Source organism: Tursiops truncatus, chromosome 1, assembly GCF_011762595.2.
Source record: "Tursiops truncatus isolate mTurTru1 chromosome 1, mTurTru1.mat.Y, whole genome shotgun sequence".
NCBI lineage: Eukaryota > Metazoa > Chordata > Mammalia > Artiodactyla > Delphinidae > Tursiops > Tursiops truncatus.
In genome coordinates, this window is record NC_047034.1 from 116478160 (window position 1) to 116494039 (window position 15880).

The 15880-nt window shown below is 34.1% G+C and overlaps 1 protein-coding gene across 12 annotated transcripts in view; it reads left to right on the forward strand.

The window, feature by feature from the left end:
- Positions 1–15880, forward strand: part of ZZZ3 (zinc finger ZZ-type containing 3) — a 138430-nt gene that overhangs the window by 83271 nt on the left and 39279 nt on the right. For 10 of the 12 annotated variants that reach the window (XR_002173105.3, XR_002173104.3, XM_019919608.3 and 7 more), the window contains 8 exons: positions 212–350; positions 3423–3570; positions 3657–3772; positions 5097–5168; positions 6207–6308; positions 6972–7067; positions 9453–9605; positions 14702–14836. Coding sequence is in view for 10 of the 12 variants with exons in the window: in XM_019919608.3 (XP_019775167.1) it covers positions 212–350; positions 3423–3570; positions 3657–3772; positions 5097–5168; positions 6207–6308; positions 6972–7067; positions 9453–9605; positions 14702–14836 (961 nt within the window). In the remaining 2 variants the exon portion in view is untranslated. The remainder of the gene's footprint in view (positions 1–211; positions 351–3422; positions 3571–3656; positions 3773–5096; positions 5169–6206; positions 6309–6971; positions 7068–9452; positions 9606–14701; positions 14837–15880) is intronic. The other 2 variants (XM_004318223.4, XM_019919604.3) reach the window with 2 other exon arrangements.

A 15880-nucleotide genomic window follows, 5' to 3' on the forward strand; every position in this document is an offset into this window, starting at 1 on the left:
CTTTGCTTTCTCTAACTGCTATTTTCTGACTAGGTACTTCATAACTCAGGAAGACCTCATTTATTCCCAGTAATATGTTTTACTAAAACTCTTTCAGGTAACTTTACAAAGACTGTGTGACTTAATAGTAGATCACGGCTTGAACTCAGTTTTTATTTATTGTTGTAACTAGAAAATTTTAGTGAGGGCTTTTTTTTTTTTGTCTCTGTAGTTATCAGAGACTGTTACAGACGATTGCTGTACTCGAGGCTCAGCGTTCTCAAGCAGTCCAGGACCTTGAAAGCTTAGGCAGACATCAGAGAGAAGCACTAAAAAATCCCATTGGATTTGTGGAAAAACTCCAGAAGAAGGTACATATTGAGCAACTTTTAAGATTTATTGAGATGTATTTGGTAATAACTCGGTTTGTTCTTTTTATATGATTATATACTTAAATGTTTAATTTTTTCCCCTTCTGTAATTAACCCATATTACTGAAGGCAGAATACTGCCTTCCTTCACCCCCACCAAACACACAATAAAATATACCTCAATGAAGATAGCTAGGAGCTTTAATTGGATGTGTGTTTAGAAACCTGATGTCCTGTTCCTAGCCATTTTTACAGTCTTTTTCTGTTACTTTCTTCCTTCCCCATCTTAAAAATATTTTCCCTGTTTTGCTTTCAGGACTTCAAGATTGTTGAAGCTAAAAGAAAAAATACTTTAGTATTTATTTACTGCTTAGTTTAGAGTTACTTTTCTAACTCTGAACGTAGTGAGATAGAAAACAATGGTGATACAAACAAAAACTATATTTTAAATGTCTTTAAGGTTATGGTTGCCAAGTCTATGAGAATGAGGTATATAAATTTTACTTAATTTTGAAATCTTCTTTTATTTTAGTGTAAAATTCCTTATAATTTTATTTTTTCCTTAAAACATAACTTTCATATTTAAGCAGTTAACCATTTGAAAGTGATTCAAGTTTTTATAACTTTCTTAGTGTGTAAACATGGAGATAATCTAGATGTGCATTTATGCCATAGTATGTGTCTTGAATTAGGGGCCCACTAATGATTCAGTAAATTTGAGAGGCAAATATTAATCAGCATTGTCTGAAAAGATTAAAACTGAAAAACTATGAAAAAGAATCCTCTTTTTCGCCTTAAACAACACAAAAATTTAGCCTGTTCAGTATGAAAAATTTAGTTATTAGTTACTAGTTTTTAATGAGTCACAGAAGTGGTCTACCAGGTGTTGAGGGAACAGCCCTGGGGACCTCATTTTATTTAGATGATTATTGTTTGGATTTGGATTTTTCTAGTTATGTTATTTACTTGGCAAGCATTCCTTTCTCTGCTTTCAGAACACTGAATATCATAATAGACGTAGGATCTACATATTGATTTGTTAAACCTTCTAGAGTTTTTAGAACCCTATTGTACCCTCTGTGTTATAGTGGGCCCACTTAGGTGTTTATTGATTCTGCACTGCTGTCATGAAACAATTTGCTGGTGCAAAAAGATACAGTACTTACAGTGTTTACTTATCATTGATTCAACTAAAACAGATGGTGTTTTAACCTTAATCGCATTTTATTCATGTTCTTGGGTGGGCAAAAAGATGCAGTTATGCATATTTACTAGATATGTATGTGGTTGGTTATTTGCTGGTTTTCCATTTCTGTGTTTAGTTTAGAACTGAATTTCTTTTCACTTTATCTCAGAAACAGAGATGTGATATTGGCTATCTTAAGAATTTTTTCAAAAATGTACAAATGTGTATTAAATCCCAGATACTTTGGTAATCATGAAAGACTTATGTTCCTTGGAAAGAAAATTTTCTGCTGGATTTAATTTAGAAGTTTGAGTTTTCACTTTTTCTGTGTTAACTCATGTATGCTTAAATTGTCTATTTTCTTTAGGTTTACCAGAGTAGTTAAGTTGTTGACATGTGATCTCTTTGTTCTACTGGACATCTAAAAACTCCTAATTGAAATTAAGGAAACTTGGATTATATATTGGTATATAGAATGCAGGGAACCTTTACGGCTTGTTAGCTTTCTTTGATATTACTACCATCATTATTTTAAAAGACACTCTGTTCTAATTTTTCTAAAGTTGAACCTTAGACTAATATGTGCTATTATGATGATGGTGCTAATATAATATGTCACAAGCAAAATAAAAATTAAGAATTCTGTGTCACAAAGTGGATTTTGCCTGCCAATTTCATAATTTATGACCTGATTCTTTTCTCAACATTTTATTTTGAAAAATGTTAAGTAGATGAAAAAGTGGAAAGTACTGTATAGTTAGCACACACATCCACCCCCAGATTCTACCATTAACATTTTATTATATTTGCTTGATTGAATGTTTATGCAATTCTTCCATCCACCGTTCTATCTTATTTCAAGATGGAATGCATTTGATGCATTCCAGAGTTGCAGACATGCACACTTAACACCAAAACACTTCAGAAGGCATATCGTTAACTAAAAATTTTTTTTTAAACTTTTTCAGGTGAAATTTACATACAGTGAAATTCAGAAATCCCAATTTTACCATTATATGAGTTCTGACAAATACACCCACCCATGAAACCCAAATCCCTATCAAAAGATTGATCATGGGCTTCCCTGGTGGCGCAGCGGTTGAGAGTCCGCCTGCCGATGCAGGGAATACGGGTTCGTGCCCCAGTCCGGGAAGATCCCACGTTCCATGGAGCGGCTAGGCCCATGAGCCATGGCCACTGAGCCTGCGCGTCCGGAGCCTGTGCTCCGCAACGGGAGAGGCCACAACAGTGAGAGGCCCACGTACCGCAAAAAAAAAAAAAAAAAAAAAAAAAAAAAAAAGATTGATCCTAATGACCTGGTTTTAGTAATTATGACAACTGTTAACTTCTCTAAAGGTGGTTGGCAAAGTAATTGAATTCCAAGTAAACTAAAGATGTAGTTTTGATTCTCAAAATGTGATGTTTTTTTGTACACGTGCTGAGTTATATAGTGTGAAAATAATTAATAGTTTTATGGATAAGTCAGGAACACATGGGTCCATTAAAAATGAATTCTGTGTATCAAGTCATATCTATTATATTTCAGTCAAACACATTTCATGTGCTGTTCTTAGAGATAAAAATCTTTCTTTGCTATTTCTGTTTAAAGTGTGTCAGTGATAAAGTACAGTATGTTTATATAGTTCAGCTCTAGACCTCTAAAAATAGTGCTTATGTTTTGTTAAGTTCATTTTCCTTTACTTGGCTATCATTTCTACCATTTAGTGTTTAGACTGTATTAACTTCATTGGCTGTTGGATTCAAAAAGTGAGTAGAAATGCTCAGTTGATGATTATTTAGATTTGGAGTCATCTGGAAATTTGGTTGTAGTTGATAATTTCTTGAATTAAACTTAGTTTGTCACTTTCATTTTTTTCCCCCACCAGGCTGATATAGGGCTTCCATATCCACAGAGAGTTGTTCAATTGCCCGAGATTGTATGGGACCAATATACCAATAGCCTTGGGAACTTTGAAAGAGAATTTAAAAATCGCAAAAGACATACTAGGAGAGTTAAGCTAGTTTTTGATAAAGGTAAGAAATTACATGATACGAATTTAATTAGAGAACTACCCGACAAAGTCTTGCTTTAATAATCCTATACGTGGTTTTCTTTTTAGTAGGTTTACCTGCTAGACCAAAAAGTCCTTTAGATCCTAGGAAGGATGGAGAGTCCCTTTCATACTCTATGTTGCCTTTGAGTGATGGTCCAGAAGGCTCAAACAGTCGTCCTCAGGTAAGCAGGATAAAGTATTAGAGCAGGAAAATTTGAATTGTAGACAAAACATTTTAACATTTTGCTGGTTTGTATTCTTAAAATTCAAGCAGTCTTTTCACTTGAAGGTATAATGAGAACATGAACTTTGAAGTTAAGAAAAAGCTGGGTTGAAATCATAACTCCACCACTTACTAGCTGTGGAACTTCAGATGTCATCTATATTAAAGTCTCCAAGCTGCAGTTTCCTCTTATATAAAATATGATTAATATCACCCTATTTTGTAGAGTTGTTGTGAGGAATATAATGAGTAGTACATGTAACATGCCCAGTTCAGTGCCTGACACATAATACAGTATTTATTCTAAAAATAAGAGCTCTTTGTGTGTAGTGGAATGTAACTAGGATTTGCTGGTTGTAACCTGGCCTTGCTGCTGTTAGTTAGATGAACTTCAATAAACATGTGGGTTCAGAATGAAAAAGTAACATTTCTTTAAAATAAACAATAGCCATAAACATAGTGGTATGTTGAGCTGTGTAACTAGTTAAAAATATTATGTACATTTTAGTAAAATTGGTATTAGGCTCCATTTTATGAGCAAGACATAGGTTTAGGATATTACTTTGTTATTACTTAAATAAAAAGACTGGCACATTAAAAATATTATAATGGAAAAAATTCCACGTATAATTTCCTCATTGTTAGCAAAGAATATATATGGTACATTGTTATTTCTACAACTGCCCTAAACAATCAGTACATATGATCTCTTCAAGATGTTTCCCCACATCCTTAGGCTAGAAATAAAACTGTTCATATTTCAAAAGTAAAGAATAAATAGATAACAAAGGAGAAAGATGCACCTGGTGTGTATTCATGCTTTGTTTCCTTGATTTTTCTTTGTGAGGGTGGATGTGATGCTTTATTTAAAAGATTGGGATGGAAATACTCTTCTGAGGTACAAGACACTAATTGGAAAATGGATTTGTTAAAAATATTTGAATTATTTGGTTTTCAGATGATTTGCAATCTACCAAAGAAAGGTAATTCAAATAAAATATAAGCAATGTAACAATGATTATTAAAAAAAAAAGAAACATTTCTTTTTCTTTAAAATAAAGTTGCTGTCACCTGTATCTCAAGATTGCTAAGAGTATAAAACCAAATGAAATAAAAGAACATGACAACATTTTGGAAGCAATAAATTATGTACACATTAAAAAAATAAATTTACTCACATATTTTGAAATTAATTAAAAATTTCACAATTTGTGTGTTATTTGGCTATATCAAAGGGTAGTCTTTGTTTTTTCTCTCTGACAAAAACCTTGTTTTATATGCAGATGATAAGAGGACGCCTGTGTGATGATACCAAACCTGAAACATTTAACCAGTTGTGGACTGTTGAAGAACAGGTAATAGGTATTTCTAAATTGTGTAGGTTTAAAAAAAAAAAAAAAAAAAAAAAGCAGTTAAAATTAGAGCCAGTATTATGAGTAAAGTGTATATTGTTGTATGTAATCCCTCTTAACCATGAATTTAAAATATTTAAACTTGTTTCTGTATACCTTTTTGCATACTTCAAGAATTTTGCATTCTGAGAATATATGAATGCCATTTTGGGGATAATTTTTAAATAAGGAACCTGGGTTTTGGGGAGGGGATTGAAAAAGATATTGAAACAGATGGAGTAAAGTTTTTGTAATGCAGCTTTGTGAGACAGAAAAACCTGGAGCCAAGTAAAGCTGTGCTTCAAAGTGAATTCTTGTTTTTGTTTGGAGGGGAGCTGGCAAAGCCAAGGTCAGAGTGTTCTCTTACATTTTGGCATATAGCTAGGATTGTTTGTGGGTAAGGTTTGAGACACATCTCTATCTCATGTGAGGATTAGCCCCACAGCTGTAATGAGTTTATCAGTTTATAAAAAGCTTCAGGAAACTTTTATTTCCAACATTTGGACTGTTTTGCATCCTTAGGACTATGGGAGAATTTAGGAGATAGGTCAGAATATTAGAATTAAATATTTGAATGAAGGACCACACAAAGGAGGAAAAGATCTCTTTTAGTATTCTGTCTAAATCCAAATGAATTTACATAGTTTTGTCAGATCCATAGTGGCAAGCCTAAACATAGTCTAGCAAGATAAAGTGGTCAGTGGAAATCACTAAAATATGTAACATATTAATTAATTATTTTCTTTGTTGGGGGTGCTTTCCTTTTTTTACTGAAGTGCATAGAAAATCTTTATAAGGTCTTTCATAGGTTTATTTTCTAATCTTATTTTTCTTGTGAAGTCTTAAATTCCTTACTAGAAATTTTTCCTATCATGAGGATTTCTAGTTGACCTAACCCCCAAAGTTGGGGAGGGAGTATTATAGTTTAAGATGAAAGGTGAATGTATTTATTTAGAAACTCAGTATTAAACTTTCTTAAATTTGGTCTTTGGTTTGGCTTAGAAAAAGCTTGAACAACTACTCTTGAAATACCCTCCTGAAGAAGTAGAATCTCGACGCTGGCAGAAGATAGCAGATGAACTGGGCAATAGGACAGCAAAGCAGGTAATTGAGGAGATAGCCCCATATTGTTGGCATGTTTTTGATGGTTTTTTAAATGAAGGATAGTGAAGCTAAAATCAGTAGACCTGCCCCTTCATATTTAGATACACAGTGCTATAGTACGTGGAGTTTTAAAAAACAACATCGTTTATTTTTCTGTTGATTTTAGAAACAACTCTGAGATAATTCTGCTTTGGATCATTACTTAAAAATAAAAAAGTAATGGACTTGGTGTCTCTTGAATGTTTAATGAGTGCACCAGTTTGTGCTTTTTGGTTAGACTGTGCTAATAGATTTGTGATAGTGCCTTAGTCAGTATTCCCTGATTGTCTTTCTAAAAAAATATCTGTCAGTTTTCTCCTTCACATTCCCATTGATATTAATAGATGTGTTTTTATGCTACAAGCACTTGTGTTCACAAGTTGAAACTGTGTTTAGCTTTGGAATCAAACAGATTTAATTTATTTTAACAATTTTTTTGTCTCTATTTTAAAACATAAGTGTCTTTGGTGGCAATTTAAAATTATTTCTAGATTTATGGTAGATTTTAAGTTGTTACTATTCATTAAGATACACATGTATGTTTTAAAAACTATTTTAAAAAACTATTCTGGTACTGCATGTCTTGTCATTTATTACGTTAAAAGGCTTGTCATGTTTCCTTAGGTTGCCAGCCGAGTGCAGAAGTATTTCATAAAACTAACTAAAGCTGGCATTCCAGTCCCAGGCAGAACACCAAACTTATATATATACTCCAAAAAGGTAAAAAGAAAATAGGTAAAAGTAAACCTTAGATCTCAGATTAAATTCATCAAAGTCAGAGTTCCTATGTAAAAGTTTATATATTTATCAGAACAGGGTTATTTTATTTTTAAAATTTGACTCACTTTAAACATTTTCTTATATATGGTAGGATTCCATTATTGCTACTCAGTGAGTTTCAATGATGATTATTCATTATTTTCTTAGGAGTAGGTTAGTTTATGTGAATGAGTGCTATTTGAAAGATATTAGATTGTATGTAGGTCAAAAAGACCTTTGTGATGTTAAAGTTTTTAGGGTGTTTGATTCTTTAATAAATATAATCAATTTCTGTTTTATACATATATTATATAAATCCAAGGTTAGAAATATTTATTAAGATATTTAATCCTCACTGTAATTCTAGAAGTGTAGGTAGTATCACCTTCACTTTACTCATGATAATATTAATAGATAGCTTTTGTTCTTACTGTTGAATGCTCTGGGCTAGGTACTGTTCTACAACCTTTTTATAGATGAGAAAACTAAGTACATTGAGTAAATTGTCTAGTCACATAGCTGGTAAGTCTGGGAATCATTGATCTTCTGATTCTGCACCTAAGCCTTTTCCACTGTTCTCTGCTGCTCTGTACAGTGAAAAAGCTACTGTCCCTCTCCTACATAGAACACTGCGTAGAATTATAGCCAATTTTTTGCTTTAATTGCAAAAAAATAAAGCACATCATTGGCCTTCTTTCATTTACTTGGTAAATCATCTGGGTACTTCCACTCCCCCGCAACTGCCACCATTCACCTAAAGAGAAGCTAGGAGCCGATCTAATGCTGTTACCCTTCCTTAGTGAAGCTAACTGTTTTACATTTAAGAATATTGTCTATATAGCTCCATGTTTTAAAAATTTTGTTCTTATTCTTTTTACCAAGCTATGGAAGCTTGTTTTAATTTGTCAGATGTTTTAAATATTTTGGATTTTTTTCTCCCCAAATATAGTATTATCTATTTAGATATGTAGAGTTCATCCTGTAACTTCAGAATGTTGGAACTTTGATAACCACCATTAACTTAACAGCTTTAATTTTCGTGATTTCTAGGTTATCTTTAGATGTGTTGTGCACCTTATGTTTTCACCACTAAGACTAGACGATGATAACAAAAGGAATACTAAAGAAACCTAAATGTGTTCCGTTCTTTGGGTGCACTGAATTTTAAGTTAACAGACATTTTCACTGCAGAGATCTAGCCCAGTCATAGACGTGGTTCGAGGTTTTTTGTTTTGTTTTGTTTTAAATAAATTTAATTAATTAATTTATTTATTTAGTTTTGGCTGTGTTGGGTCTTTGCTGCTGCGCACAGGCTTTCTCTAGTTGCGGTGAGCGGGGGGCTACTCTTTGTTGTGGTGCGTGGGCTTCTCATTGCTGTGTCTTCTCTTCTTGCGGAGCACAGACTCTAGGAGTGTGGGCTTCCGCAGTTGTGGTATGCGGGTTCAGTAGTTGTGGCTCATGGGCTCTAGAGAGCAGGCTCAGTAATTGTGGCGCACGGGCTTAGTTGCTCCGCGGCATGTGGGATCTTCCCGGACCAGGGCTTGAACCCGTGTCCCCTGCATTGGCAGGTGGATTCTTAACCACTGTGCCAGCAGGGAAGTCCTGACATGGTTAGAGGTTGAATTTTGAAATGAAATGATGGTTCTCTATGTGGCTGAGGTTATTCTTTGTGGCGGTGCTGCTAGTGAAGAGAGGAAGTCTGCATAGGGGTTCAAAGGGAGGCCTTTGGCTCCACAGAGGCCTATTTTATAATCTTGATTCTACCACTGCCTAGCTGCAGTACCTTGAACAAGAAAGTTAACCTCCTCATGCCTCCGTTTTTTCACCTTTAAATTAGAAGTGATAATAACTACTTTACAGGAATGTTTTGAGGGCTAAGTGACATTGACAAAGAGTAAGCAGTCAATCAGTGTTAGATACTATTTTCAGACATTCATCGTGTTGGGGAAATTTTCTTTTTACTTGATAGTTTTATATCTGGCTTTGGCTAACTTCATCCTCCTTGATCATCTGTAAGATGACCTTAAGAGGAGCTCAGCATGTGAATGCCAAGAGTGCAATAAATGTTGGGGATACAAATATAAGCTACATAATGAGCATATGGTCCATTATACTCCACGTAGGTATTCTGCCTACATTTGTTTGTTGGTTTGGTTTGTTTTTATTTAAGGCTTGTTGTCTTTTTAAAAATCCAGATAAAATAGAAAAAGCAACCACGTAAGAGTATGCTGAAGGGTAGAGGTGCAGTCCTTCTGATTAGGCAGATTTGCAGGAAGTAGCATTTATATTTTTGATTCTTTTAATGATTGTCCACTATCCCAATTAAAAATTTGTTTTCTCACTTAGTCTTCAACAAGCAGACGACAGCACCCCCTTAATAAGCATCTCTTTAAACCTTCCACTTTCATGACTTCCCATGAACCACCAGTGTATATGGATGAAGATGATGACCGATCCTGTTTTCGTAGCCACATGAACACTGCTATGGAGGAGGCATCAGTAAGTTATCTATTTATACTATATTTATATCTGTCTATCTATCTATCTATCTTTATCTATGTATTATACAGATCAGGATACAGAATGGGAGCACCAGGATTTCCTAATTATTCCTATTCTTCAGAGAATATTGCTTTCTTTTCTTTTAATTAACTAGTCAAACTTGTTTTACAATGGGCTTTAAAAATGTTTTTATGAAGAAACTTTCAAGCAGATACAAAAATAAACCCATGTGCACCCATTATTCAACTTTAACAGTTATCAGTTTGTGGCACTCTTATTTTCATCTGTACTTCCTACCCACCCAACTTTCTGTCTGGGATTATTTTGGAGCAAGTCCCAGACATTACAAAATATCATTATCATGTTTATTAAAAGGTACTTCTTTATATAATCCAGATATACAGTCAATTCACATTTCCCCAGTCATAAATTGCAGTAGTGCCTTCCCCCCGCCACCCTTTTCTCTCTCTTCTGTTTTCCCCTCTCACATTTGTTTTGTTGAAAAACTGGTTTATTTGTCTTGTAGAATTTACCTCAGTGTGGATTTTGTTGTTTGTATCTCCTTGGTGTCATTTAATCTGTTCCTCTATTCCCTGAATCTCCTATAAATTGATAGGTCTAGATAACTGATCAGATTCAGGTTTATTTGTTTTTTTGTTTGTTAGGGTGGGCAGGACTACTTCATGTATACTTTTATCAGTTTGACATAGCATACATTGTTGCTTAGATCCATTAACTCATTAGATGTTACAAAATAGTAAAATTCTTTCTTCATTTATTTGATAGAATATTCACAAAGTAACCCCCCCATCAACTATTTGATTATCCTAAGTTACATACAGAAAACGCAGCTAACTGCTTGATTCTTCCCTTTATTTTCTTGTTTTTAAAATAATGAGTTTGTTCTCTGATATCCTCCAGATTGACACATGAGGTTTGAAAATTTTTGTATTCTTATGAATTGTTGGACTTAAAATATATTTAATGTGTTTCAGTGCATTGATATTATTGTCTTTATTAGTGTACAAATTGGCCCGTTGGTTGGTTGTAACCTATTCAAGCTGGATTTTGAGTTCTTTTGACAAGACTCTAGTAATCTTTAATAGCTTTCTTACTGTCCAGTAGGACAAGGAAATTCCAGGCTCATCTTGTATATTTCCTGCTTGAGACCTGGAGTCAGTTCTGCTTTCTTTTATTGAGAAATGGTATTTGGAGGCTCTATCATGATACAGGATGTTACTTGCTACTGGATTGATCATTGTATCTAAGCCTATATAGTGGACAGACCTGAGAAATATGTTATATATTTGTTAAAATTAAAAGACATCATAAATTCATCATTTTATTTCAAATTCAACTTAAGGACTGTGGGAATTTTACTTAACCCATATTGATCTTTAATATGTATCATTTTTCTCCCTTGCTGAAAATTCCAGTTATCAGTGACATCAACATAATGCTTACTTTCTTTGTCTCACACTGCCCACAGTAGTCTCAGAATTTAATAATACTAACACTACCATCAACAATATGATACTGAAAACAGGTTTTTGGGTAGCACTGTTTTTGCAGAGCACAGGCTCCAGATGCTCAGGCTCAGCGGCCATGGCTCACGGTCCCAGCCGCTCCGCGGCATGTGGGATCTTCGCAGACCAGGGCACGAACCCATGTCCCCTGCATCGGCAGGTGGACTCTCAACCATTGCGCCACCAGGGAAGCCCCGGGTAGCACTGTTTTTGCCTTAGGATATACCTAACTACAGAAATAAAGTCAAATTATACTTTTTAAATCCTCTTGGACTAATTCCTCTCTGTGTTGTCATCAACTGGATGCTATTTTAGGTTAATTCATTTCATTTTACTTTACATTCAGAGATTCCTTTTTATTGCTGTTAATATTTTTTATTTTACTATGCTAAAATTCTTCCTCAATAAGTAACATGATTCTGATTCCTTGCTTAAAGGACATGAAGATTGCCTTATATCTTTCTTAGTACTTTGATTATATATGGTAACTGGAAAAGGAGATTTTAATGAAAAGTCAGCAGATAAAAATAAGTCTCCTTTGTTCTGTTTCTAGATTAATCGAACACTGTATAATTTGGTATGAAACTACTGTAAAATGACCATATTCTTAAATTTTTTTTTTCTTTTTAAACTTGTCTTTTTGAAAAACAGCTAGATTCTGCTGTGTCTTAAGATATGGCATTTGTGTGTAATTTTGTATTTTGTGACTATTAGAATTACTCATTTGAGAAATGTTTATTTACACTTAATATGTAACAGGCTCTGCTAGAGGTTAGCTCCATAGTTATGAATAAAATATCTATGATCTTGGGGTTCTCATAAATCTTAGTTTTGTGGGAGGAGATAAATGTGTAATCACATCAATAAATTACAAAATTTTAAAAATGCTTCAAAAGTATGTGTCATTGTAATTATTTTAGAGGTACTTAATTCAGATTGAGAGTTTAAGTGGAAGACCCAAGGAAGTGATAGTCAAGTTGGCCATTGATTTTATTTATTTATTTTTAAATGAGCACCAGTTCACATCATTCTGATTACTTTAAAATAGCTATTTAAATGTATATTTATGAATCCTCTAGTGTAAAATTTATAGATTTAAGTTTCTCTTTTCAGAAAAGCAGTAGCTAGAGAGACAATCTGTATACCATTTAGACCCCCTTGAAATTGGTCGTAGTATTTCTCCTTTAAGTAAATTTAAAATGATTATAACTAGGAAATCTGTTTATGGGTGAGCATTTTAAAAATATTTGTTTTTTTGTTCATTTTAAAGTAACATTGGTTTATAACATTATATGTTTCATGTGCACAGCATTGTAATTCAACTAATATATATGCACTACAGTGTGCTCACCACCAAAAATTCTAGTTTCTATCCATCACCATACATTTGACCCCCTCTACCCATCTCTCCCTCCCCCTACCACTCTTCCCCTCTGTGGAAAGAACACCAATCTGTTCTCTGTACCTGTGTGTGTTTTTGTTTTAATTTGTTTGTTTGTTTATTTATTTTATGTTTTTTTAATATTCAACATAAGAGTGAAATCTCGGTATTTGTCTTTCTCCTCTGACTTATTTCACTTCGCATCAATTCCCTCAAAGTCCATCCTTGTTGCCATAGCTGGCAAGATTTTATCTGTTTGTTTTTGATGACTGAATAGTATGGAATTTTAATTTTTAATTGTGCTGAATACCCATAACAGAAAATTTACCATCTCAGCCAATTTTGAGTGTACAGTTCAGTGGTGTTAAAGTACATTTACGTTATTGTGCAGCGAATCTCCAGAACTCTTTATGTCTTGCAAAACTGAAACTCTGCATCCAGTAAACATCATCTCGCAATTCCCTCCTCCTTCTAGCTCCTGGCAACTACCATTCTACTTTCTGTCTCTTTGAGTTTGACTACTCTGGGTACCTCATATAGGTAGAATCATACAGTTTTTGTCCTTTTGTGACTGGCTTATATCACTTAGCATAATGTCATCAAGGTTCATCCATCATGTAATGTGTCACAATTTCCACTTTTACGGCCAAATAATATTCCATTGAGTGTGCATACCACATTTTATTTATCCATTCTTCTGTCAGTGGACACTTGGGTTGCTTCCACCTTTTGGCTGTTGTGACTAATGCTGCTGTGAACACGGGTGTACAAATATCTGTTGGAGTCTCTGCTCTCAACTTCTTTTGGGTATATACCCAGAAGTGGAATTGCTGGATCATATGGTAATTCTGTTTCATTTTTTGAGGAACCACAGTACTGTTTTCAGTAATGGCTAGAACATTTTATATTCTCATCAACAGTGTACAAAAGTTTCAATTTCTCTACATCCTTGCCAACACTTATTATTATTATTACTATTTTTTAATTTTGATAGTAGCCATCTTAGTGGGTGTGAGGTGATTTAACTTTTTTTTTAACATCTTTATTGGAGTATAATTGCTTAACAATGTGTTCATTTCTGCTGTATAACAGAGTGAATCAGCTATATGTATACATATATCTAACTTAATCTTGTTGACCAAATTTAATAATACCCTTAGACTTAAAATGCAAATTAAAAAATTTAGCAGAGTTTGTATTCTTTGTATTTGCCTAAAATATCAATTTAATATATTTTATTATAAAATTTCTTACTACATTATTTAATTATTTGGGTTACATCATATTTATTGGTATTACGTATTTATTACATTATTTATGTTGTCTTTCTCAGGGGTAACATAGGAAGGCAGTAGCTATAATTTAACATCTTTAGTTGACAAGAATTTGAAATGGATGAAAGATAGTGGGAGATAAGGTAGGTGAAGTGTGAGATTGTAAAGAATCATTATCCAGCTGAGGCCTTTGGGCTTGACACTGTAGATAGCAAGGAAGCCATTTTTAGCAACAGTGAGACAGAGGAGGGAGTGGATACTATAGAGGACTTATTTGAGAGAGATTTTTAGGTAGTATTAAATAGTGACAGAATTATGTTTTATTAGATATGACAGTATAAAATTAAGGATAACACTTAGATTTAGGCCTTGGGCTGCTAGGTGTGTAAGGGGTTAGTTATATGGACAAATCTGGGTTCAAATCACTTGACTCTGCAACTAATTAACTATGTAAGCTTGGGCATATGTTATAATTTCTATAAACATCAGTTTCCTTGATGAAGCCACAACAGTGAGAGGCCCGTGTACCGCAAAAAAAAAAAAAAAAAAAAAGAAGCCCTCCAGAAGTATTAGTCTAAAATATTGCTGATAGGAACACTGATTTTCTATGAGCCCTAAAATGTTGAGGGTCTCTTTGGCCTCTCCCGTTGCGGAGCACAGGCTCAGCGGCCATGGCTCACGGGCCCAGCCGCTCTGCGGCATGTGGGATCTTCCCGGACCGGGGCACGAACCCGTGTCCCCTGCATCGGCAGGCGGACTCTCAACCACTGCGCCACCAGGGAAGCCCGAGGGTCTCTTAAATGTGAAAAATATCTTGTCAATAGAAAAATACTCTTTATCAGTATTTCTTATACTAGTTCATTTTAATTATGAAACTAACAGTTTTGTTTTGTGTTTTGTTTTTTTCAATAGGATGAAGAAAGTATTCCTATTATGTATAGGAATTTACCTGAATATAAGGAACTATTACAGTTTAAAAAGTTGAAAAAACAGAAACTTCAGCAAATGCAAGCTGAAAGTGGATTTGTGCAACATGTGGGCTTCAAGGTAAATTCTATTTAATTCTTCTATTCATTTAATTTTTGAAAGGGTGATAGGATATATTTAAGGTGGTTTTCGGAGCTTTAAGCTCCACGACTTTCAAGCACACAGATAAAAGTAAGTTTAGCTCTTGTCCTGTTCATTTATACAAAGTAGTGTGCCACAGTTACTGGTGTCAAGAGATTTATGATTCAGTAGAGATAGAGAAGAAAAATATACAGGTATACTTTGAGGTAATATATGAGATGAGAGGTTTTTCTAGCTATTTCCCCACCCCAAATTTACTGAGATATAACTGACAAATAAAAACTGTACATATTTGTGTACAAAAAATTTAAGATATAAAAAAAATTCACCTCGCATAGTTATCTTTTTTTTTTTGAGATAAGAACACTTAACATCTGCTCTCTCAGCAAATTTCAAGTATGCAATGCAGTATTATTAACTATAATTACCGTGTTGTACATTAGACCTCCAGAACTTATTCATCTTATAACTGAAAGTTTGTACCCTTTGACCAATGACACCACGCCCACCACTACCTCCCCCCACCCCACCCAGCCCCTGGCAACCCTCAGCAACCTCCATTCTAATTCTTTGCTTCTGTGAATTTAACTTTTTTGGATTCTACATTTAAGCGAGATCATATAGTATTTGTCTTTCTGTGTCTGATATATTTCACTTAGCGTAATGTCCTTAGGTTTCATCCATGTTGTCACAAATGGCAGGATTTCTTTCTGTTTTATGGCTGAATAATATTCCGTTGTGTGTGTTTGTGTATATATATATAGAGAGAGAGAACACATTTTCTTTGTCCATTCATCCATAGAGCTATTTCTTTTGTTGTTGCTGTTGTTCATGGATCAGAAATTTCTTTTCCCCTTTCAGATTCAGTTATCTCTGCTGTTTTTTGAGGGGCTAGTAGAAATACATTTATTCATGCCACAAAATTTTGAGATATCCATTTATGTTCCAGGCACTTCGCTAAGTGCTAGGGATTCAGCAGTAAACAAGATGGACTCACATCCTTCCCTATTCTGTTTTCATCTC